The sequence below is a fragment of the Lagenorhynchus albirostris genome, chromosome 4, assembly GCF_949774975.1.
Source record: "Lagenorhynchus albirostris chromosome 4, mLagAlb1.1, whole genome shotgun sequence".
In the NCBI taxonomy this organism is placed as follows: domain Eukaryota; kingdom Metazoa; phylum Chordata; class Mammalia; order Artiodactyla; family Delphinidae; genus Lagenorhynchus; species Lagenorhynchus albirostris.
Genome location: NC_083098.1, coordinates 97,413,968 through 97,439,748, shown reverse-complemented (window position 1 = coordinate 97,439,748; position 25,781 = coordinate 97,413,968). Strand labels below are relative to the sequence as shown.

Genomic DNA, 25,781 nt, shown 5'->3' with positions numbered 1-25,781 from the left:
AGGATCATCTATCTAGTGAGTAGATGTTCCCATTCTACTTCATGACACTCCCTCTGCTCAGAATGGGTAGGAGAAAACTTTTATAGGTACCTACTGTTCAATATTTTCCTAGAAAGTTCCCAACTACCAAATATGTGTATAAAGCACAAGCATTCTTTAGCAATTTTATCATTTAAATCTTAAAACTCCTCTAAGATACTGTAATGTTACATTTATATGTAAAAATGAAAACACACAGTTCCACTATAAATCTTAAATTTCATTTTCAAACCAAACTATGAAATACAATGCTGTGCTAGTTATCATCAAAAGCTTAAATGACAAAATAATACAACCTAATTTTAAAAGAATTAAAATGTCCTGTGAGAGAAATAGGGTTAAAAAACCATGCTGCTCCTACAGAAATCTTTTCATTTCCACTTAAAACAGTACCTTAATAACGTCAAGGGATTCTGAGAACCAAGATGGATGTGAATCTGCTCCTTCTCAAGGCAGTTATCACAATCTGTTAACAAGTTACGTGTCTGGTGGTCACACAGTTATCAACTAGCATGCAATACAGTTCGCACCACAACAGGAATATAGTGTATTTCTTGAATTGATCTATCCCATCAGGAATAAAGGCTTTAACATTATGCATTACCAATACTTTGGACACAAGAAGGATAAAATAAATTTTCTGACGTAAACTATGTATTGGCCTTCATCTGTTTCTCAATTACTTTTCATTTACCTCCCTTATCTGCCCCAAATTTCTCAGATCCAGGAAGAGAAGGACTCTCTACCTTTTCCTTATCTGATATTCATCAATTCTATCAACTCATATCAGAGTTCGTGTGTAAGACACAGATGTGCAATTTGGCTGCTAAGGTCCTTGTTCCTCATACCGGCCCTCTAGCACTTCTGGACCCTGAATGAATAAATTCACCCCTATCCCCAAAGAGATGTGCCAAAGTCAACAGACTATTTTAAGAGTGTAAATAGGATTTTTTGAGAAATAAAAATGAGATTCAAATAAAACAAGGAGTGCAAAATTTGAATGTCGATATAATAAATTAGGAAACTAAATTCTTATCAGCAGAAACCACAAACTTTCAGAGTGATTGAAGACACCACATTCCTGGAAAAGGGTGATGTAGGGCTATCAGTCTCTGATAACGTATCACCCAACAGGTTAACCTACCGATATGTAGAAATCAAATACTTTCAGAATCTATTGCAATTATTTCCACATTTTTTTCCCCTTTACATTTTCCTCTCATTTAATTTTTATAAATAGTGCATTCCAACAAAAGCATCTAGCAATAACTGTATTATTACCACTATGTTTCCTTGTTTTCAAATAACTGGAAAATGTTTTTCATGTTGCTAAATATTCTCTGAAAACAATATAAAGCTAGAACAATATTTCATCACGTTGCTATAGCATAAATCACTGAACCATCTTTCTACTGGTGGGCATTTAGGTAGTTTCCATTTTCCCTTACTATGATAGATAACTGTGGGATAAAAAACTTGAAACATATCTCTGTCCACAGAATACTAAAAGAAAATCTCACAGATTATCTCTGGGTCAAAGGGTTTGAGTTTGTTAAGGTTCTTGGTAACATAAAATCTACTGCTTTTCATAAACATAACATAAATTTACATTCCCAGCTCTGGTGTAAGACTGCTCCACTAAACCCACTCCCACACAACTAAAGACTATTTTTCTTTAACCTTTGCCAATTTTATAGGTGAGAAAATGGCACCTCTCAATAACAATGCATTTATTGAACTACAAGTAGAGGTGAATTTCCTCCTCATGTTTATGGACCACTTATAGCCTGAGAATGGTCATTCACATTTATAGCCTGTATTTCTATTTTGTTAGTTTACTCTTTTGTAAGAGCTATTTATTAGTAAAAATATTAGACAGTAATAATTCTATAATACAAAACCATTCACAAAAAATGCAAACTTAAAACAAAAGTATATCAAAATCTGTATGTTCATGGTAAATTTTATACAAGTATTTTATCTTTATTTCTCTGTATTTTCCAGGTTTCCAGTGCTTTTTCCCTGATTATAAAAGTAAACAACTCTGGAAAAGATGGGCAATTTCTATTTTAAATGATAGTCATGAGTTTTTTTCTAAAGGATCTCTGGGTTTCTAATGTAAAGTTGTCACGGATAATAAATGAAAGTGCGATGAAGAAACATCTTATATGCTGCAAGTGACATTTAGACAAAAGAGTGCCTTCAATCTAATTTACACTTACTTTGTTTAAAAGCGTGGTAGACATTCAGCAGTGTCAGATGATCTCCATCTATGTGGGCAAATCTCATCTTGGCCTCATCTGCGGCTTTCTTGGCCTCCGTGGGGCGAACAAAACACTGTGGGACTAAACAAGGTTGGTATGGGCCCAACACAAACGCCCATATCGATGAGTCACGCATTCACAGATAGAGGAACAAGGCCTAGCTAGGTCAGTTCACAGAGCATAGGGCAGGGCAGGATGGCCTCCAACTGCATCTTGGACTGTTTACTACCTTGATTTGGTACATCAACACCTAACCACATCTGTAAGACAAGAGGGTTTCAAAGCTACAGAGTACCTGATTATTTTTAACTAGATCTAAAAGTAGGCATCAAAACAGCTATTCTGAAGGCCATCAAGATACTAGGAAGCTCAACTCATTTCAAAAACCAGTGCCGATAGCTCTACCAATAGCCAGAATTACGGTGTTAATAGCCTTTTAGCTAAATATAATTTTTTAAAAGGCCATCCATTGAATCCACTGAATGGTTATGAAAGTGATGAAGCTATACTTGCCCACTGCAGGGCTAAAAACAACTTTCCAACCAGTGTACTGCCACATTTCTATTGTAATTCTTCCCTAGTGCTGTGGCTATTACCAACTGGTGGGTATCACTATTAGCACTGGTGAGCAGAAGCATATGTAAACATAAAAAATATCATGAAATCTTGGGTTTTGATGATAGCAGTAGTGGTGGAAGGTTAAACCGCCTCTGAATTAAGAAAATTCAAAAAGGCTGGGAATATTCGGCCTAGTTTTCCAGCATTTTAAGAAAGATTAGAAAATAAAGTCCCAAGTTCTTTTTTTAAACTGTATTTGAAGACTTCAATATAAAAGCAGAATCCAATATTTTAAAAGTTGACAATTAGTCTGAAACGGTCATTATTTCAAGGGTCATCAAAATATATAACTACAGTATTTGTTTAGAGCCTCAATATTAATTCACATAAAACTTTAAGTTGTTACATACAAAGCGTGCACTATATTTTTTGAAATACAACTTTCCTTAATTCACTTTAGCAATTCCATAGTCGTAATAGCAGTATGAAAATAAAAAGACTTAACAACTTGGGACTTTGTGAACACATTTTTAAAGCTCTTAAAACTTTGTCAATAAAAAAAAATTATAAATTATCAGTTCAGATAGAAGATAATGGGAATAATCCACAGTGAGATCAAATACAGTATCAATTACTCTTTGCCATACAGTTTCCCCTTTAAAATGATTCCAAAGAAGCCAAATAGAGACAATGACACATAATCACAGTAAATACTAAGTCTTGCTTAATGTAACTGAAGCAAGGTAATAAATAAAAGTACAGAAACCTCTCATAGCTGTGAAAGTTAATGTGAACTAGCTACCAGAGTTAAATATTGGGTATAAGAAGCACTCCATAAGGCCCCTGATTTGTACTATTTATATCAGGACCCGAAAACTTCAGAAACTATTTAAATGGAAAACAAAGCATTACAAGCTCACCAAACTGTTTCAGTTCCGTGACTTCTTCCTCACACTTTAATAACGTTTTCCCCCACAAATGCCATGCTTAATAACCGCTGCACATAAGTGTTCACTCTCTTGATGTGCTAAAGATGACCAGTAAACCCTACGTTTTGTAGAACTAGTACAAATAAGAGATGTAGTTGGAAGATCTCAACTGCATCATAATGACCAATTTTTTTTAAGGGCTAATTTTCTGAACTCAGACAATGGTAATTGTATAGTATGCCTGATAAGAGAACCTAGAAAAATAAAAACTAGGCAGATAACAAATACACAATCTGTTAAAACTCTTGCCCCACACTTTCTCTAAAAACTAAAATGTTGGGTTAACTACAACTGGGAGAATCTAGCAAAAACAACATATAAGAAAAGGCAGACAACAACCTACCACCACCTCCGCAAGAGACTACAATTTCATTAAAATGATTCGATACTGCCCTGCCCATCTGCTCTGAGTCTGATCAATCATAACTCTGCAAAAAAAACATTTTAGCTAGTTCTTAAATTAAAAATTCACACCATTAAAATATACATCTAAACTAAGCCAAAATTTTTATATTTAGAAATTTTAAAAATTTCCTCCTTTAACTACATGTAAGATTTTGAATTATTTGAGGCATTTAATTATAAATTATACCAATAAACCACTCTATGACTGGAAGTCAACTTTCCCCAGTACTGAAACTAGTATTATAGAGTACTTTGATAGTAAAAACTTAATACGTTTTCTATTTTCCGCTGCAAGAACCAGTGTATATTTTTATATTAACAGTATTTCTTTTTTTTTGGAAAATCTAATTTCCAAGTTACTATTTATGAATTAAGTGTTACTATTAAAAACAATAGTATTTGTTCAGCTTAATGTTCTAATTTTTAAAATAAGCCATTTTATCTATTAGACATATTTATTTTATCAAGTGTTTTCCTGTCATTGTAAAAGAATTACCATCAGGTTAGATTTTAAACCCAGAATTATGTATTACTACTTCTATTTATTTGATACTAAATGTTTGATTGCCACTGCAGTACGATTTATACATGTAAAAAAGGCTCACTCTTTAAATGACAGTTTGCTTTGTCTCAGGCTCACTTAATAGTGCCAGCTACTAGAACAAAGTTCTTCTGGTACTTTTAGCAATAAACTGCAAAACTAATGGACCTACCAAAGAACTCAGTTATGATGTCTTCAGACTTACTCTCTTATTGAGATTTTTATCTGCACTCAAGGGAGCCCATGTTTTTACTATACTGTGTGCACAATGACTTAATTTACTTTTGTAAATACTATGTCATTATGAAGCTACTTTACAAGATATTTAGGAAGCAAAATGAGTCCCTTAAAACCACCTATAAAATCCACTATCATACTAAATATTAGAAAACAAAACCAAAAGTGAAGTCCACCCAAACTTTGAAGAGCTGGGCTTTTTTTAGTTCCTTTCCCTCTATTACCTGACAACATAGCAGTAATAGATAGGACCTCATTAGAACAGTTGTAGTCACAACTTGCAATAACCATTTTAGCGAGCTGTGGATCTAGAGGAAACTCAGCCATCATGGATCCCAATTCAGTCAGATCTCCATCATCATTTAAAGCAGCCAGATAATTCAAAAGTTCTAGGGCTCTCATCAGAGTTTCAGGAGCTAGGAGGAAAAGGCAATATAATAGACAAGCAAAAACGTGACAAAGTACAAATTATTATAAGCATTCTCATTTTTCATTCTACAGTGGACAAAACTCGAAACTCAAACTATCATCAAATTCAATTACAGCGATCTAGCAAACTATGAATCATATAAAATTGCAAAACTTTCCTGTATAATAGTAAAACTGTCATCTTCCTAAGTACATTAAATAACTGTTAACTCAACAATGTGTTTATCAAACTATTTTTCTTCCAAAAAAAAATTGGGAAAATTTTCATTTTCATGCCCTGTCAATAACTCCCAGAATAATTTAGCTATTCTGAAGGGAAAAAAAAAAAAAAGAATTTGCTCTTTTGTCACTCTTTTAGTTTTAATGCTAACACACAAAATTTATCTTGACACATTGTAAGAAACAGGTAAAATGTATTTAATATACATACTGAATAGGATGAAGAGAAAGAGTCAATTTTGGTTAAAAGGTTTGATAAAATATGCTTTGAGAATTCATACCTGGTGGATCCATAAAATCAAAATGCACCAAATCATCAATACCAAGTTTCTTCAATTGTAACACAACTGATCCTAAATTAGAACGCAAAATCTCAGGATAGGTGTTATCCTAGAAAAATACAAAAACATTTGTTCTGTTAAACATTCCTTAATCCTCTTGCTCCAAAAAGCAAAACGTATCTGTTCTCTGCCCCCTCAGCTATTAACTTTTGGCATTTCTTCTAAACCGCTGACTAAAGAGAGGAGAAAAACACTTATGGACTAAAAAGACTAAAAGGGAATCAGACACTTTCTATGAACTATCTTTATAGGGTTCGAAGCGTTACTGCTGCTGCCCACCTAGACTTAGAACTGTAACAAAGATTTGTATTGGTAGACTACACCATAAATTTCAGAAAAACTAAAGAGATTATAGTGCCAAAAGGCAAGATAAAGTAAATGAAGTAATTTTCTCCTGGTAACAAATTCAACTTAACCTTCCAAACACACTAGGAAGGACACAGTAAAACCCTTACCTGCATTTCTGTTTTGTAAGCTTTCTCTGTATAAAGTCTGAAGCACTTCCCAGGTCTGGTTCGTCCAGCTCGACCAGCCCTTTGCTGAGCTGAAGCTTTACTAATGGCTGTCACTAAAAGGGACTCGACTCTGATTCGAGGATTATATACCTATTGGAATGGAAATAACATTAAGAATGATTCTTCCTTCAGTTAAACACAAAACTGTGATCTAACAGAAGTATCCAAAGCCCACAGCTAACCCCAAAATAAACAAAGTAGTACTGATGACCACGATAAACCATGCTGGGACAGAAACAAAATTCATCGTCTTTACTCCTTAACTTTCTTTCAGGTATTCTGTCTCCAACATTTTGAGAGACCCAAACTAACGTGAAAAGTCTCTTATCTAACACACAGATAGCTTATATCATCTTTACTCTTCCTAATTTAAAATAATTTCAGCTTTACCTTACTCTTATATAGTGGATTGTGCTGAAGGTTTTTGCCTGAAAAGAACCTGTCAATTTCAACACCTTGGACATTAAGAAAACTATTTTGAACTTAGTCCAGAAGAAGTCAGTTATATGCTGCCAGTTTAAAGGACAGTTTTCTATCAAAAACATGAATACTATGTACAATGAATTCTCCCAATTATACTTATAAAATGTAATCAAATGCAATCAAAGATCTTTAAATTATAAAACATAGTTTTATTTATTTACTGAGCAGTCACTTCATTTGGTAAAAGTGCTTGGTATTCAGTACTGTTAAACTAGAGGTTAACATAGTACTTTTTATTCAAGTACTGTGCCTGGCACATAGAAACTCTAATTTAGTTGGGGAGTGACTGATCTGCAGGTTATGATAATCAATCCTGTATTTATTACTACCACCATACTCCTTACATGAACATACACTCACATACAGAACACTCACCATCACTACAAAGAAACAAAGAAAACAATGCAACCGAAAAGAAGCCTAGGGTTAAACATTAAACATGGGCTTAGTATGTGAAAGCCAGCTAGAACACAAAGAGTTCATATCTCAGAAGTCTGAAAATGAAACACAAACTGGAAAATAATTCTAAAAAGTAAATTTAAGCCATTAAATGAGTAAGCAGTAAGTACTGTTAAACTAATACTAATTTATAAAGTACTAAAGTAGTACAAAATATGTACCTTTTGTTTCGCAAATCCAGGATCAATCACAAATACCACACCATCTATTGTCAAAGATGTCTCTGCAATGTTAGTTGACACAACAACCTGTTAAGAAATAAAGAGTATTTAACTTATACTACCGGCCAAGTACAATTCAAATAGTAAGATTAGCATTAACTTTCACTAAACAATCAGTTACAACCCACTAAATAAACCAGAAATAAGGTTTGATCTTTAATGACCAATGCTATATAAAGACGAATATTTAAGAATTCAGGGCTTCCCTGGTGGTGCAGTGGTTGAGAGTCCGCCTGCCGATGCAAGGGACACGGGTTCGTGCCCCGGTCTGGGAAGAACCCACATGCCGCGGAGCGGCTGGGCCCATGAGCCATGGCCGCTGAGCCTGTGCGTCCGGAGCCTGTGCTCCGCAACGGGAGAGGCCACAACAGTGAGAGGCCCGCATACCGCAAAAAAAAAAAAAAGAATTCAAAGTTTCATTAAGCTCATCATAGTACCTTCCTTTTTCAACAAAAAATCTTCAGGTTATTACTCAATCACATCATGTTTTGATTATTCAAATAGCAGAAGAACATCAAAAGAAAATTATCAATAAATCAATACAAGCTTACCTCACAGAATGTCTCCCTGAGAGAACACTCCTTTGTTAATATCCAAACTCCACACAACATGTAAATCTTTCAATATTTTCAGGCAACATTGACAAAGGAAAACTTTATATCACCAAAACTCAACTCAGTATTTTAAACAAAATGGCACATAGGGATGAAAACCTCAAGTTAGAATCCAAGAATTTGCAGATCATCAGAACAGAACGTGGATGTTTTGTAAAGTGTATAGTCTCAAAGGGGGTGTCACTGCATACAAGGAAACTGTTAATCATTTTAACTTTTTATTGACAGGGAATAATGTTTAAAGCATTTACATACTAACATGATAGCTTGCTTTTTCATGTGGGTGTTTTACTGTATTTTAAACAGGTTTTAGAAGATTAGGGGCTTGAGAATGACATGTTACATAATTTTTCTTTTTAAACAATGGGAAAATGGGATCCTCATTATTTTCCCCAAAACATCTCATTTTGGGAACAGATTGCTGCCATTAAGTAGGAGATACGTGTATATGCAAGCAGTTTACACAGAAGATAGATCAGAGTCTGCTCTTAAAGCTTTTACAGTTTGTAAAGAAACATTAGAGGTGGAGAGGAAGTGTAATGACATCAAAAATGGGCTGTAAGGTTTCCCTGGTGGTGCAGTGGTTGAGAGTCTGCCTGCCAATGCAGGGGACACGGGCTCGTGCCCTGGTCCGGGAAGATCCCACATGCCGCTAGGCTAGGTCTGTGAGCCATGTCCACTGAGCCTGCGCTCCGCAACGGGAGAGGCCACAACAGTGAGAGGCCCGCGTACAGCAAAAAAAAAAAAAAAAAAAAAGCGCTCTAAGATTTTTAAAGTGTTTATTTCCAAAGTGAAGACAATGAAAACTTACCGAGAAAATGGCGTTTAGGAGAGTTGTTGAAGGTAAGGTGGGATCTACCCACAAGAGGGAAGGGAAGAGCACTAGAAATAGAAGGTTCGGCTTAAACGAGAGAGCATGTGGACAAGAATGCCCATAGGCACATGTAAGAAAGGACTCACACTGCCAGGAAATCTTGGAGGTTTAAAAGATTACTAGAATGCCGCGGAGCAACTAAGCCTGTGTGCCACAGCTACTGAGCCTGCACTCTAGAGCCTGCGAACCAAAACTACTGAAGCCCATGTGCCTAGAGCCCGTGCTCTTCAACAAGAGAAGCCACCGCAATGAGAAGCCCAAGCACCATAACTAAGAGTAGCCCCCGCTCGCCGCAACCAGAGAAAGCCCGCGCACAGCAACGAAGACCCAACGCAGCCAAAAATAAATAAATAAATTTTTATATATTAAAAAAAGATTACTAGAACATCACTAACAGGATAATATTTTAGAATCACTTGCATGTCTAAGACAAAAACACTCCCTTTGTGCATTGGTCAGTTGAAAAGACTACTAACTAGCAAATGGACAATAAACCATAAGTGGTTTGATGCTTAATGAAATATATTTTCCAGAACATTTTGAAGACACGCACATTCAATAATTAGAGCTGAAGCAAGCATAAACAAGGTTAACAGGTGAACTTAAATAAATACAACCAGAGTTTATTTAATATTCTTCTACAAAGTCAGTGTGTTGTAGTGGAAGGAGCAGGGGTAGGTGGCAAAGCCAGGAATAGCTAAGTAAGAGTGGAGAGGTTTTAACACCCCCAAGCTTTAATTTCCTTTTATAACTCTTGTATACTAGTCTAGCTGAGAGTTTTAAGATATAAACTTAGATAATGTGGAAAGCCCTTAAAACTACACAGAATCACAAACTACATGCCTGTGATTACGTAAGAGGTCTTGTAATTTTCTGTTATTCTGGGGTGAAAATGGTTGCCATTATGGATAGATGTTGTACTTCTAGATAGATGTTTAAAACACATTTTGGGGGAAAAAAATTTCACATATTTCTAACAGAACAAAATATACTCAATGTAATAAAAATGTATTGATGTGATTAACCCTTTGAGTTATTTAAAAACAATTTTTGTCCACCAAATAATTTCACTTGGTGTTCATGTGTCTTCTCTGGATGTGTGTGTGACAAATCATACAACACCTTATAAAGTGGTGTGGATGTGTGATTTCACAAGTGTTTAAGAATCAGGTGATTACACCAACTTTGACAAGCTCCGTGTCATTAGTGATGATAAAGTCAACTGCCATCCCAAAGTCACACTCTGAAATACAAGCATAAAAACACCTAGAGAAGCATGGTCTTTAGACTTTTTCCAAAGATTAAAAAAGTAAATTGGTTAAAAAGCTTTAAGGTGATAAAAACTTTTTTTTGAGTAGGACCTACCTACCCTATGAGAGGTGGGTTTTGGGACAAAAAAGGGGAACAATCATATAACAAATTGTACAACTCTGAGGGAGGTATTTCTACTGACTCTACCACTAGAGCTGGATAAACAATACTAACTAAGGCTAAATAAAACATACACACCCACAGATTACAAAAGAATAGAGAAATAAATGAGATGATAAACGTTATCTAGCTGTCTTGGAACCTTAGCAGTGGGGTGAGTGAGGCAAGCCCTAAGTATGTTCTAAATGTGTTAAGTGGCACATGATCTAATTAGGAAGTGGTCATAACACAGTGATACTGAATTTGTCAAGGGACTTACATATTACTGACAGGAATATATACGTTATAAGCTTTCTAGACTGTAGCTTGCAAATAAGTGTTCAAAGTGTCTTAAAGAGTGTTCAAACCTCACTTGCAAAGGAATTATTTCAGGTAAATAACCCCATATATAGAATAAACATTATGACAAAAAGTCTGGCGATGCCAATTCTAATCTTTTTATATTATATGTGTTAAGAATAAACTCTCAGCTAGATTTATCCCTTTCCTCCTCAATAATCTGCCTTCTAATGGAATCCACGTTGATATATTTCAGTAATTCCATTTCAAAGTACTTGAGTTGCTCTACTTGAATTCTATTTGGACTCGGTAATGCAGTTAGGTTAAACAAATTTGGATTTTTAGTCCCTAGGGAACTCGGTGGGGGTCTCCAATTCAGTGAGGACATTAGCTTGTTTGTAAATGTCCCAGCAGCACCACACTAAGTTATCTTCAGAGAGTGTATTATTAAGCCTCTCTTTAAAACTATAGAGTCATCACCATAAGGGCCATTTCTCTTTTATATTGAGCAATGTATGCTCTGAGCATACACTGTTAATTAGTAAACTCTAAGATAAGCTACAGAAAAATCAGCTATTTGTATGGACAAAATTAATGAAAACTAAATAAAAACAAAAATAGTTGCTGGATTTTAATAACACCAAATCTACATAAAACAGCAGCTATAAGTCTTAGTCAAAAAATGCATACAAGTGACTTACTGATGAGTAAACTTTCATGCATGTACAAAACTACTGTAGCTTTAGCTTAAAGTCAAATATTTGAACAAATGTCAAGCATGATCAAAACAGGTAACAGTCTCCACCCTCACATAAATTTATGAATTGCATTCTCAACCTTTCTTTTAAAACAATTTATTTATTTATTTATTTTTGGCTGTGTTGGGTCTTCATTGCTGCACGTGGGCTTTCTCTAGTTGCAGCAGACGGGGGCTACTCTCATTGCGTTGCGCAGGCTTCTCATTGTGGTGGCTTCTCTTGTTGCGGAGCATGGGCTCTAGGCACGCGGGCTTCAGTAGTTGTGGCTCTGGGGCTCTAGAGCGCAGGCTCAGTAGTTGTGGCTCGCGGGCTCTAGAGCGCAGACTCAGTAATTGTGGCGCACGGGCTTAGTTGCTCTGCAGCATGTGGGATCTTCCCGGAACAGGGCTCGAACCTGTGTCCCCTGCATTGGCAGGCGGATTCTTAACCACTGCGCCACCAGGGAAGCCGTCAACCTTTCCTGATTAAAAACTTGAAAGTTTACCATTGGTGCTATGCTGCAAGTCCACATAAAAAGAACTCAGTAACTATTTGTAAAAGGAATACTGGTTAAGTACCCAGTGCCCATAAAAGATTACGTTTAATATAGCCTACATTTAAAAACTTGAGTACTAAAAAGCTGTTTTCTTATTAGTTTTACCACAATCCTATTAGGAACCCTATTTTGCATAAATTAATACAATGAGTAAGATAATAAGGTACTACCTTACAAAACGTGCTCGAATATAAAGTAATTTAACAAAAACATGAATCAAATAGTATTTTGTTTCACACTGGAAGCAGACTGTAAACCCCTAAATGTTCCTATGTAATTTTATTTATCTACTTACTTATTTTTGTGCTTTGTCACACTCTTTATATTTTTTTAAATTGGAGTATGGTTGATTTACAACACTGAGTTACTTTCTGCTGTACAGTTTACATATATATATATATCCACTCTTTTTTAGATTCTTTTCCCATATAGGTCATTACAGAGTATTGAGCTCCCTGTGCTATACAGTAGGTCCTTATTAGTTATCTATTTTATATATAATAGTGTGTATATGTCAATCCCAATGCCCAATTTATCCCTCCCTGTAATTTTAAATGAATTGTATCAGTCAGTGACAGCACTCTTGAATGAAAGTCCCATTCTAGTAACTGGCAGTTATGTTTAATTAATGAATTCATGACAAAAGAATCAAGCCTTGGCCTCTAGTTCTTTGTTTTATAATATAAATAGGATATTACCAAAGTTGTAGCATTTAAAAAAGAGAACAGGAAAATAGTAACTGAATACCAGTTCTTACTGTTCTGGTATCCACCCACATTCCCTCATGTAACCTGTGTGCATCTTAATTCTTACCCTTCTTCTTTTCCCACAATCCCACCAATCCTTTCTTCTATTCTAACTGAACCTGCCAAGCCCTGGGTCTGATGGTCACTTGCTCATCTCGCCTGCCAGTCACTGCTTGGCCTTAGTGCATTTCAACAGTCTCAGGTTTTCAGCTGGCACTCCTACCTTCCCTGACCAGCTTCAAAATACATGATTTGCTGGGTGAATCCTCCTCTATAAACTTCTATAAAAATTGTTCACTTTCCCTTAAACATGCTGGGGTCCAATGTGTCTTTCCTCATAAAGAATAATGCACCAATTGCCAAGAGAAGTCCTCCCTCCCCTGGGATCATCCAGGGAGGCCATGACAGCCCTCTTCTCAACCTCTAAGATGAAGCTGACTCACGCCAGGAGATAACATGATTTCCCAACAAGAGATCTTACAGCTTTAGCTGAATGAAACATCATTAGTGGATGATGAAATAGCACTGTGGCCCTTAGTTTTGATTCTGAATTAAAAGCCTGAGATGGGATCCCAAGGTGAGTCCAAGCCCTGGGAACTCCAATGGCCTCCCCTCAACATCTGTGGCCATCACACATATATCCAACTGCTGCTGAATCACTCTTTTCAGAAAGACAAAATTCTCCTAAATATCCTAGGATTTACAAGAACATGAAAAGCAATAGTTTTAAAAACCAAACAACTCATTCTATTCCATGGGCTTTGGCTGTAGAGTCTACAAAATGTACCATGTACTGGACTGACACCAGACTGAACCTAAATTTCCAATATACTAGTATTAACAGAGCAAAGAGCTCAGATATGAAGTAAGTTTTAATGTGTGGGCCCAATAGTTCTCAAAGTAACTCAAAATGGAATGAAGAGAACTACATGAAAAGACAAACATGGCAAATCTTGCTGTAAGCCAATTTTACTCAAAGATAAATAAAAACACCATTTTAAAATTAAAACGAATGCAGATAACACAAAGTGTACATGATGTCAAGAGAAAATTAAATCACCTGCCTGGAGGATGTACTAACTCTAACTCCTCTTTACTACAGAAAATGTTTACGAAACAGCTATTTTTATATACATCCATTGACAAAGAGTGAAGTTAAAAACTCCACAGAGAATGAGTACTTTTCAGTCAACAAATCAACTTCAAAATTATATACTAAAGTTATCACTTAAAACTGTCCCCCAAAGTTCTGAATGCACATAAACAGAAAATATTTTAAAACATATTCTAGAGACAGCACTGACAAAAATAATTGCAATAATTGAACGTAATGAAGCTATGATCAGACTATTTTTTTAAATAATTGCAATGTTGAACATAATGAAGCTATGATCAGATTATTTTTTTAAAAGTCATATTCACTACTCTTGTTGATCTATGAAAAACTCAAAACCTAATATTGTTCCTTATCAACCTCCTGTTAATTTATATACCACTACGCTGGGGGTGCCTAACTTTTCAGTAAGTTCTTTCCATTTGAAAAATGTATCTGGTTCATTTAACTTTTACACAGCCATGTAAAGAGATAATTAACCATGATACATTTAAATATCTTTATAATTTGTAATTTTCCAACAATCATCAAAAATGTTGGGAAAAAAGATCGAAAAAATACAGCAAAAAAAATTGTGAATCTGTTAAGCTAGAATACAGACATAAGAAAGCAATAAATTCCAAATCTGACTGACAAGCAAGTCATAAGTGAGTAATATTTCCTAAGACTTTTCTACATGAATAAACTCAAGAAATGTGTAACAGTTGCCACGAGGGCCTAGACTGTTCTAGATATGTTAGTACCCTGTATACAATAAGCTTAATCCCCAACAATCATCTCCCCAAGGTGATGAAGGTAATCAACTATACCCAGTTTAAAATATGCAAACTTTAAAACCAGATCAAGAATCGTACCAAAATTCACATGCAGCTTATTATATAGCCTAATAAGTGGCTGGGCTTTTTAGAAGCCAAATTGACTCTAGTGGCTTTCCAACCTTTTCAAACAATGCAATCTTATTTTCAAAGGATCTAAGAGAATCTCCATCTCTTAAAAAATAAAGGCATAGCTACCTGTATCAAACTCAGATCTCCTTCCTATACACGCCCCCCACACACACAAAGCACCCAGAAACAAGGCTGGAATTCCCCTGGCTCCCTTCCTGTGCCAGGCAGATATCCACACCAAAAGGATCCACAGTTCCTGCCCACAAGAAATCCAAATATTTACGCAGTGTGATTAGTGTTGCTGTTATTAGAGATCTGTGCAGTCACCATTTCATACCTACAGACATGACATTTGGTTAGGTCTTGACAAAAATTCTAGGCAGAAGCCAAGGCACTGAAGAAAAAAGTACTTAGTTTTTGCCAAGTGATTTAATGGGGAGGAAGACATCTGGCTGTCTTCCTCACCCCAATCAACCTTCCATTTGCTAAGGAGGAACTTCTGGGGAGAGAGGGAAGCAGTATCTGCTCTTACTCTAAGGTCAAAAGATATGCAAAACTCTACTCAAATACATTTCTTTCTATTTACTTTGGAAATACAGGTAACACTGTAGCACACAATTCAGATGACAATCACCCATAACTTACTCCTTTATAATTAATTCAATATAATTTGATATCTCACAGACAAATCTTTCGGCATTAATGCAATGTTTATAGAGAACATTTCAATGCTACCTTTCTTCCAATTGCTCCGTTCTGCTTTTTTGGAGGCGGAGGCTCAAAAATGCGTTGCTGCTGCTGAGGTGGGAGTGTAGAGTACAGTGGAATGATTTTAATGTCACCAACTTCAGGGCCCAAATCATCAACCTCACGCTTTATTCTCTTACAGGCTTCATCAATTTCCTACAAAAGTTTGAGTTTGAAAATAAAATGAATACACACTGAAACATTTTAAGTATTTATCATAATCCTAGTTCTATGCACCTTATTTTCATTTTAGTAATCAAAATTAATTTAGCAAATTTCACTGGGATTTCCAAAAATAATCCAAGAAACTGACTTCTGTAGTCAAATAAACACAAAATTGCCTTATTGGCATTCCACACCCTTTTTCTTAGACTCGATATCCTAATTAATTCTCAACAAACTGTACTAAAATTGAAATTTCTCACCCAGGAATATTTAACTGCACTCATAACCTTTTCAATTTTCACAATCTAAAAGAAATTGATGTGCTAGATATTTTAAACAAGCCAATTAGGCTTTAATGTCACGTATCACTAATGCAATTATATGGAAGATTTGCTTCATTGTGCTTAATGAGAACACACACCTCTACAGTATCAACATAGATATTTAAGAACTAGGTTAACCCAAATATCTTAGAGCCTCTTCAAAAATTTCCCTACTACAGAAAACGATTCCAATACATTTGCATTCAAACCCAGTTTTAAAGAGAGGACACACAATGAATACTGAGAGTGTATGAGTGACAGGTGGATGGGAGGCTCTAGGGGATGGCAAAGGGACTTGAAAATGGGAAGGGAGCCAATTTTAAATTTTACAGAAGCTTTGATTTAGTTAAACTCAGAAGTATGCTAAATGATTTGGCAGTCTGTCCAATAATCTCTACCAGAAGTTACCCTTATTGACAAATTATCTTTTATTCAAAAGACAGAATGATTTTTAAACATTTATCAGGTTAATTTATTGTATATTATAATCAAGCTAGAATAATTTTCCTTGAAATGATTGTAAATCAAAGTGCAACTCTGTTTCCATGTTAAAGAATACAAAGATTTTGGATACTTAAGAACAACAAAAAAAAAGGTTTTTTCCATCAATTTCAAACATACCAGTTTTCTTGAATAACAGATAAAGTCTTGAAAATTGTGACACAGAAAATTACTACTAAGTATTTGATGTAATAGTTTCCTTTGAGATCTAAAGTTTCCAAACGAAAATGAAAGTTTGCTATTCACTGAAAAAAATATAACAAATGAAACAAATATTTTTACCAAAAAAACTGCTTTCAAATGCTGTACCTAGATTAGAATGCCCCCTGCTGGTATACAAATACAAAATTAGACCTCTTCCCCACCCCCGCAAAAAAAACTGAATATAAATCCAAAACTAGGTTTTATATATTACATATCCTATAGGAAAACTGACACCAGTATTTTCAATTTTGTTAATTCTATAATATATTCGACTGGAAAATAAATGGTCAGAAGCCACCAAATCCCAGATTTTATATAGAAAATTAAAAGTGCCCCAAATCATGCATTTGCAGACTCCAGAAATTTTAACAAGATTATTGTACTTGGAAGTACTAGAAGTATTTGCTAAGCATGTATGGAGCTAAAACAAAACCACTATTGCACGGGATATAAAGACTACTCTAAAGAGCAGAGGGGAAAAAAATGCCACACCATTTATGTTTTTATACAAAGTTCTAAACACTATGCTTTTAAACTCAGCAACAAAATTTTCCCTAAATTTAACCAAACTTCCAGAGTCAACACTGTCAGTTCTGAAGACCACAAAGCTTATTAACATTCATCAGCACAATGCAACCTTCTGCTTAGTCATGAATTGAGAACCGAGACAAAAGTTTAAGAGTTTCTGAATTCAGGAAAGACTTTCAGCTCCAAAAGCATCAATATGTATGTTAGTAAATTAATTCAGACCCTACTAATTTAAAGAATCTCAACTCCTGCATGTGGAAAAGATTCAGTGAAATTAAAGATAAAAGAATATACTGCTTAAAGAATGAAGGTTTCAACATCTTTAAGCATCTACAATTGATATTTCAATTATAATCATTCTTATCTAATTCAGTAGCACAGCTCCTCTAAGGAGTTCTTCTAGGAACACTAGATTTAATGGATTAACAAAAAAATAATACACATTCTAGAATTCACATGTTTTCCAACCTTTCACCAATTAAAAACTGGTCTCTCCCCTCCCAAATTAACTCAAGGGACTACAGAAAACACAACTGTTTACGTGGTCAAAATGGTAACATGGTCATCATTTTTAAATGTCAAGATAGCTAAATTTTATGGATGCTATTCAAATTTATGGAGACAGGAGTACTGAATTCCCAGAATCTACCATTTAACTGACCAAGTAAAAATAACAGGTTCACAGACATGAGGAATAGTAGTATTGCTACCTTATCCTTAAAGGTCTTTACATTCTTCAAGACTTTATTAGTCTTCTAAAGGAAACTTAAAAATGCAACAGGACACATGTAAACCTAGCTCAATTACAGTAATACTTTACTGAAAGATACACACATTTGAAAACCTTGGGGCTTATTCCCTTCCTTTCCCCAGCTGTGGGGTAGCTGCCAAAATATCAACCACAGAAATTTAACTCATAGAAAAGCATCTCAGGTCGTCTCCATAAGGCCATCTGATATTTTTGATAGAATTCTAATATGCTTGTCTATCTGAACATAATGACTATTTTGAATAGCCGTTAAAAAAACATGCTATGCACTTTGGAGGAAGTGAGAAACTATAGAGACCATACACAAAAGAACAAAATGAATACAACAGCCTCAACATTGCATTATAGGATAAACACTGTTTACATGCATCTAAAAAGCATTTGGTACTCTTGCTTACAAAATATATATATAAATTCTTCCATTCAAAATGCATACAAAGGGAGACTAATACATACAGAGATCTATCTGTAAAACTGAATTTGCAACCCACCTTTTTTCCCAAAAGAACAAATATGATTCTCTACTGTGAATGATTTTGCACCCCCAGGGGACATTTGGCAAGGTCTACAGACTGGGGGAGTGTAACTGCATCTAATGCGTAAAGGCCAGAGACACTAAGAAACATCCTACAATGCATGGGGTACCCACAGCAAAGAATTAATCAGCCTACAACATAAATAGTGCTATGGTCGAAAAACCCTGCTCTACAGAAAAGAAACTATGGTCAATGGGACAGAAATAATAAATCATATGGACAATACTGAAAAAATGCAAGGGTAAAAAAGTCACTCAACATTTATAGCTCTTAATGCAACAGCATTTGATCAAATATTATATATCAAGCATCCCTGCAGACTGAACGCAAATAAGAGAGTTCACATTCTAGTGGAGGTGAATGAACAGCACAGATACAGAACATTTCCACCTATGAAGAAAGTTGTAATGGAAAAGCACTCCTCTAGAACCTTGCTAGGAATAGAATCTCAGGCCCTACCTGACCTATTGAATCAGAATCTTCAAGCTTTCTAAGTGATCAGCACATATATTAGTTTGAGAAGCAAGTTCTAGAAAATTCACAAAGCCTACTACAGCAAATGACAAGCTTTAAGAAAACCTCTAGAAAAGGCTTTCTAAAACTATTTTATCCAGATAGCTTTCATTGAGCTTATTTAGCCATCAAGAATTTTTCAGCACACCTGTAAACATCCTGTTGGATATGAGTTTAGAAAATGCTGCATCTGAGAATAAAATTCCTATCTTAAAATTGATGTAAATTCTAACTAAGGAATTTCAGTGATTCCTTCCAATCCTCAGTAAACACATGCAAGAAGACAAAAACAAAACACACACATTTGTTTTATGGTAGATGGGCACCTGAATTACCTGAGTTCACTTACAAACTAAATTACTGACTATAATAACCAGATTTCACATCACCTGTGATTCAAATTCATACCTCAGCAAAACTGCAAATTAACACAACACTACTCACCACCCAGGTCTCTCCAAAGTTGAGACTACAATTGCTAAATCTTGAAATTCTAAAAGCATTTAATATTCTTAGGGTAATTAACTAGAACACAAAGACTAATAGTATAAAAGGGTATTCCTAGAGTACACAGATAAAAGGAGTTAAATATTTCATATATATATACAATCAGGTTGAAGAAAAACTTTAAATACTGGGATAAGAAATATATGGTTAATATATGCCAAGTTCTTAAAGTTGTTGCCTAATAGAAACTATAAATAATGAAGCAAATAATGACAATACCTCTTGACCAGTTAAGAAAAGTAGAAGATCTCCTTCCTCTTCTTCACACATATGAATCTGGATCACGGTTCGAATTGCTGCTTCAAGATAATCTCTCTCTGGTTCGGGAGTATAAAAGATCTCAACAGGATGTGTACGCCCAGGAATAGTTAAGAGAGGACAGTTATCAAAGTAAATCTGGAATTTTCCTGCATCTAGAGTAGCGCTCATAACTATAACCTGAAAAGAAAACAGTAAATTAAGTGAAGCTGTCTTCAAAGATCCTTATGTGGTTTTAAAGTAAAAAACAGAAGAGTAATGTTTACTGCTCCAAATATGTCAATATGCCTAAATAAACTGTGATTAAAAAATTCAAATACAGAAAAGCTGTGCTATAGTAAGCTATTTACATTTTTAAAAAGTAGGAATAAACCTGGCATCCAATAAATAAACTAGAATACATGTTCATGAAGCAACACCTTAAAAACCAAAGTTTATATAATTACATGATATGTAAAAGGGATTGGTAAAAGACAACATAAATATGTAGTATGATTGCAGCTATGTTATTAAAACAAAACATGACAACCTTGCACATAGGGGAAAACAGGAAGAAAGCGCAAAAACAAAACAAAACAAAATATTTCTCTATTCTTCCAAACCATCTTTATTAAGCATATGTTCTTCAGAAAATTTTCTAAAACACAGGCTTTCTATACTGCTGTAAAAGCCACAGTGAAAAAAGGTTGTTCAGGTGCAGGGTTGCATGACCGTGTAGTCACCCTCCTTTTATTTAAATTATGACGTTATATGACCCATTAAAAACGTACTTAAATAGAAGGCTCCCCCTTTAAACATTCCACTACAGAGTTCTTAATTTCTACTTTGAGTTCCTAACTAAAAATTTCAGTAGCTCATAAGGTTTAATCAATAATGACAGTACTCATATAGTTATTCAAATATATTCTTTAAAAGCATAAATTTAATATTTATAAGCCAAATCATACTCAATATCAATTTTTCTTAAGACCAAGAATCTTTCTGCCTAGTATACAAACCCTCTGTAACACATACACTAACACACGATACTAAGTTCCAATGAATGGTACACACATACACACAGACACAATGCAAAAGGGGAACTTCATAAACTTTGGGAGACAAAAACGTCAGCATATTCAGTCAGTTTTAAGCCCTTATCAACACAGTAACACTGGCCAGGGTCTAAGTGGTGTAATGGACAGAAAAACAAACAAACACAAGACCCTAGGTTAAGGGAAGGCATTTCTAAGGAGTGGTTTATTCTGGGTGTAGATATTCCACTCTCCAGCATTACGAGTTATAATGAGCATGTTTGTGTTGGGACAAGGACAAAGATTTGATCCTTAATGAAGGTGTTCCCTGTACTTAATAAAGTCAGGGTGAACAGAAGGCTTAAAAACACCATTAGATCATTTAAAACAAAACAAAACAAAAAACAAAAAACTGGGTGGGTTAGAAACTGAAAAGATTTGGCTTAAAAATACATTACTAAAATATATTACTAAAAATACATTACTAAAAAATACATTACTAAAAATACATTACCAAAAAAATTTGGCTTAAAAAGGCATTACCAAAAATACATACTTAAAGTCTAAAAGACACAGCAAGGTAAATTAGAAAGAAAGGATAAACCACTATAGGTACTCCTATTGGTTGCTTCTTTTACAGGTGATTATTTTTTGTAGTCGATTAGAGTGAGCATCATGTGCTCCCTGTTTTTTATATATACATACATATATAGGTATTTTTTAAGAACGAATAAATTAATTCACCTTTAAATCTGATCTCTGTCTAACAACCTCCTTCAGAACACCCATGAGAATATCTGTAGCCAATGTCCTTTCATGAGCCTCATCAAGAATTATTACACCATAACGCTCCAAGAGAGGATCATTCATAGCTTCACGAAGTAACATCCCATCAGTCATATACCTATATTGACAAAGAACATGTTAGTTAAGGTTCATTTAGGGCATTTTAAAACTAACCTTCATGACATAAATATGAAATGCAAAGACATCAGATAAGTCAAAATTAAACTCTTATTCAAACCAAGTGTGCTATTGTTTCATAATCAATGGCAAAATTAAGCTTCCAGAAAAACTTTTCAGTGAATATATCAAAGTTATACATTATCAAATCCTGTCAAGTGAGCCTGTAATACTGCAATGCATTGAGAAAACAAGGTAAATCTGATGATGGAATATAACAAACACATGGTTTCACACAAATGCCAAAGCAAAATTAGTCACTTAAAAAATTTCTTAAAAACAAAATAAAATTTTAAACAAATATTCAACCTGCGAATAAAACTAAGAAACCATTTTAAGTTGCTTTATCACATTACAGCACTAAAATGTTGTATTTCTTTAAAATCCTAATAATTCCTCACTTAAGCTAACAGACTCCTGGTTCAAAAGGACTAAGAGAGCACAAGTCTACCATCTTTCTTTCCCCAGCCCCATCCAATTCAATAAAATGATGGTAAAGAATCATAAAAAGGAATATATTCATGGAATGAGTAGCAGCATTAGCACTATGGAAATACTGATAAATACATATGGAAGAGAAAAGGCAAATGGCATTAGCTGTATCAATGAAGCAAAGAGGAAAACTAGGCTTAGGGATGGCTCAAGAGAAGACAGCTAATGTGTAATACAGGCACTCAGAAGAAGGGTGGTTTGCAGAATGGCTGTATGGGTCAGCCATCTCCTGTCCATTCCATTCTGGATGCTACTGTCACTAACATGAAACGCTATCCTACATTTGGCACCTGGACAAATTGCAAATGCTGAAGTCACAGGTCATTCAGTTAAAATACAAATCCATGGTTTTATTTACAGAATTAAAAGCAGTATAAAAATCTGATGTCATTATTTATGACTTCACTATTCTGGCTCTATTTTTTGTTTTGTTTTGTTTTGTTTTGCGGTACGTGGGCCTCTCACTGTGTGGTCTCTCCCGTTGCGGAGCACAGGCTCCGGACGCACAGGCCCAGCGGCCATGGCCCACGGGCCCAGGCACTCCGCGGCACATGGGATCCTCCCGGATCGGGGCGCGAAACCATGTCCCCTGCATCAGCAGGAGGACTCCCAACCACTGCACCACCAGGGAAGCCCCCTGGCTCTATTTTTGACAAATTAGTCTAATCTAATCTTTCACGGACCAACTTGATATTTTTAGCTAAGGCCATCTGCTGGAGCACCAAGTTCAGCAAAATGACAGTATACAACCCACAGGAAGCCCTCTCTTTATTTTACCTGAACTTAATTGTAAATTAAGACTTTTGGCAAAGAAATCCATCTTTACTCTTTATATGTTATGTTTCCTTCTTCTTTGGTCCTATTTTAAAAAGGAAGCTACCACATTCCTGGCATCGACACAGCATCACCTGCAAGATTATTTTATATTAAGACCATGAAGCAAAAACAGAGCCAATTAAACTATGACTCAATGCCTTAACCACAGTGCACCACGGTGCATGAATCAGCTACACTATCCTCTAGATGCTCTGAAATATCTTTTATCTCTTTGAGGACATGTGGTGCTTTCTCCTGCCTTCAGATGTTATTACTGACATGAGCTGGGCAGTCCTTTTGCACATTATCTCAGTAGCAAAACATTAATACAGTTTCATCTACTTGTGGATAATTTCCTTAGATTCAACAAAGCTCTTGTCTGTTGCTTTGCAAGGCAAAAAACCCGAACTGGTCACTCTTTGAACAGCAAATATCTGCTTAAATACTATCAAATTTACACTCTACTGCTCAGTTTGCAAGCCAACTCATTTCAACATGGAATCTTAGTGTATTATTTTGAAGATACTTTAATTAACAAATGAACTCAACATATGTAGTTACGGCAATACATATTACTTATTTGAAGTGACAACTTGTACAGCTAGATCAAGTTCAAGCACTGACAACCACCTAACTTCTACCTGCTTAGAAGACCCACATAGACTGTAAAATGCATTCTAATTTCACATATTAAAATTGTGATTAAAAAGCCACTAAAGTATCAAACTTTCACTTGAAAAGTCCTTAAAAAAAAACAAAATACCCTTTTATTTTGATCTTTTCTCATATTCCTCAAACTTCAGACCACCAAAACACTATGGAGGCATCCAAAAGGAGAGCTAACCCAAATGCTCATTCTTTCATATTTTTCTGAGGGGAAAGGTTACAAATGGCAGTTTATATATTAAATTAATGGAACTATTATTTGCCTTCTTTTATTAACAAATTGTATTACCTATTACCAAGTTAAATGGTCAACTAAACCTGAACCCTCTGACTTCCAGATTCTACAGACTCCTAATAGTTCAATATTGATTAGATCATCACCCAGTGATCCAATTCTATGACATGTTACAGTAAATTATCTCCTGCATCACCAGCTAATATGGGAAACTTGCTGTTTGTACAACAGAGAGCTTCAGGAAAAAAGACATTTGTGAAGTTGGAAAATCTCTCAAAGATACAATCAAATTTGCTGCTTTCCCAGTGAAGAAAACTGAGTACTAGCAGTTAACTTTTCCAGGGTCTCAAAACCAGTTAAACAGCTTACTAAGACTAGGTATCAGTGTACTGATTCCCAATCCCAGGCCCCTCCTACACTAACACACTCTCCTAAAAGTCCCAGATAAATAAATGAAAAAGATACCTGGTGATTTGCTGTACTGCTAGATGTATGAAACCCTTTGCTAAAAAAAACAAAGTAACCTGAAACAGAGCACAAAAAAGGGAGAACCAGGTAGGTACTGGTGGTCCTATTAAAACCCTAACCATTTTCTTTTAGTTAGGTCAAGTTTTACTACCTTTCATAGTAGTGATAAAATACTTAACCCAGACTAAGGGGTGAGCCATAAAAATAGGGGGTCACAATAATAAATTGTAATTACATTATTCTGAAGTTTCAGTAATGGACTAGTAAACAAAAATTGCACAGGACGGCCGAACTCTACATTTTACTGGATACCCTATTCTCCAGTGTTTTTTTAACTGTCTTAGGACAAAGACTAGCTTAAAAAGTCATCAGCATCACCTGGGAACTGGTTAGAAATACAGAACTGGCCTCACCTCAGACCTACTTAATCAAAAATCCTGAAGGTGAGGCATAGCAATCTGTGTTCTAACAAGCTTTCCTATGATTCTGATGCTTGCTAACTTGTGGAAAGCACTAGTCTAAATTAATCAAGTTAAACAAGAGGCAGGGTATTCCCTGGCGGTCCAGTGGTTAGGACTCCAAGCTTCCAATGCAGGGGGGCCAGGTTCAATCCCCGGTTGGGAACTAAGATACCGCAAGCCGTGTGGCATGGCCAAAAAAAAAAAAGTCTTTGGCGCTATTAAAATAAAACTTAAAAAAAAAAAAGAGGCAGATTAAGCAAAGTAGATGGTTAAGGTGGCAAAAACATCCTTGGAGCAAGTCAGAAACAGTCCCTATTTCCAAACAGGACTGTCTAATAAAACAAAGCAAAAAAACCCGGTGTGCTAAGTACTATCAATTTAGCTTAAGTATTTTTTGCAGTCAATGCGCACAGGCAGACGGCATGGTACAAGCCAACCGCAAACTCTGATCCCAACCAATGCCACAAATTCTGGTATAAACAAAGCACTTTAAAACATTATGTACTGCAAACGTGTTATTTGTTTATAGTTTTCTTTACATATATTTATAATTTTTGAAACATCTCAAGTAGTCAGATTGAAAGAAAAGTCATAAAGGGAAAAAAGATCCACAGAAAGGTGACAAATGCTTTGCAAAATGAACACCAGAAATTTAAAAAAAATTTTTTTTTTTTTGTG

The 25,781-nt window shown here is 35.3% G+C and overlaps 1 protein-coding gene across 1 annotated transcript in view; it reads right to left on the bottom strand.

The window, feature by feature from the left end:
• The window catches only part of DHX15 (DEAH-box helicase 15), a 52,324-nt gene that overhangs the window by 5,666 nt on the left and 20,877 nt on the right, over positions 1 to 25,781 (bottom strand). Inside the window, exons 4-11 of the mRNA XM_060148417.1 lie at positions 21,747 to 21,906; positions 19,951 to 20,169; positions 15,674 to 15,841; positions 7,641 to 7,727; positions 6,478 to 6,627; positions 5,963 to 6,071; positions 5,258 to 5,449; positions 2,262 to 2,384 (exon numbers count right to left, since the gene is read on the bottom strand). Of these exons, the coding sequence (XP_060004400.1) occupies positions 2,262 to 2,384; positions 5,258 to 5,449; positions 5,963 to 6,071; positions 6,478 to 6,627; positions 7,641 to 7,727; positions 15,674 to 15,841; positions 19,951 to 20,169; positions 21,747 to 21,906 (1,208 nt within the window). The remainder of the gene's footprint in view (positions 1 to 2,261; positions 2,385 to 5,257; positions 5,450 to 5,962; positions 6,072 to 6,477; positions 6,628 to 7,640; positions 7,728 to 15,673; positions 15,842 to 19,950; positions 20,170 to 21,746; positions 21,907 to 25,781) is intronic.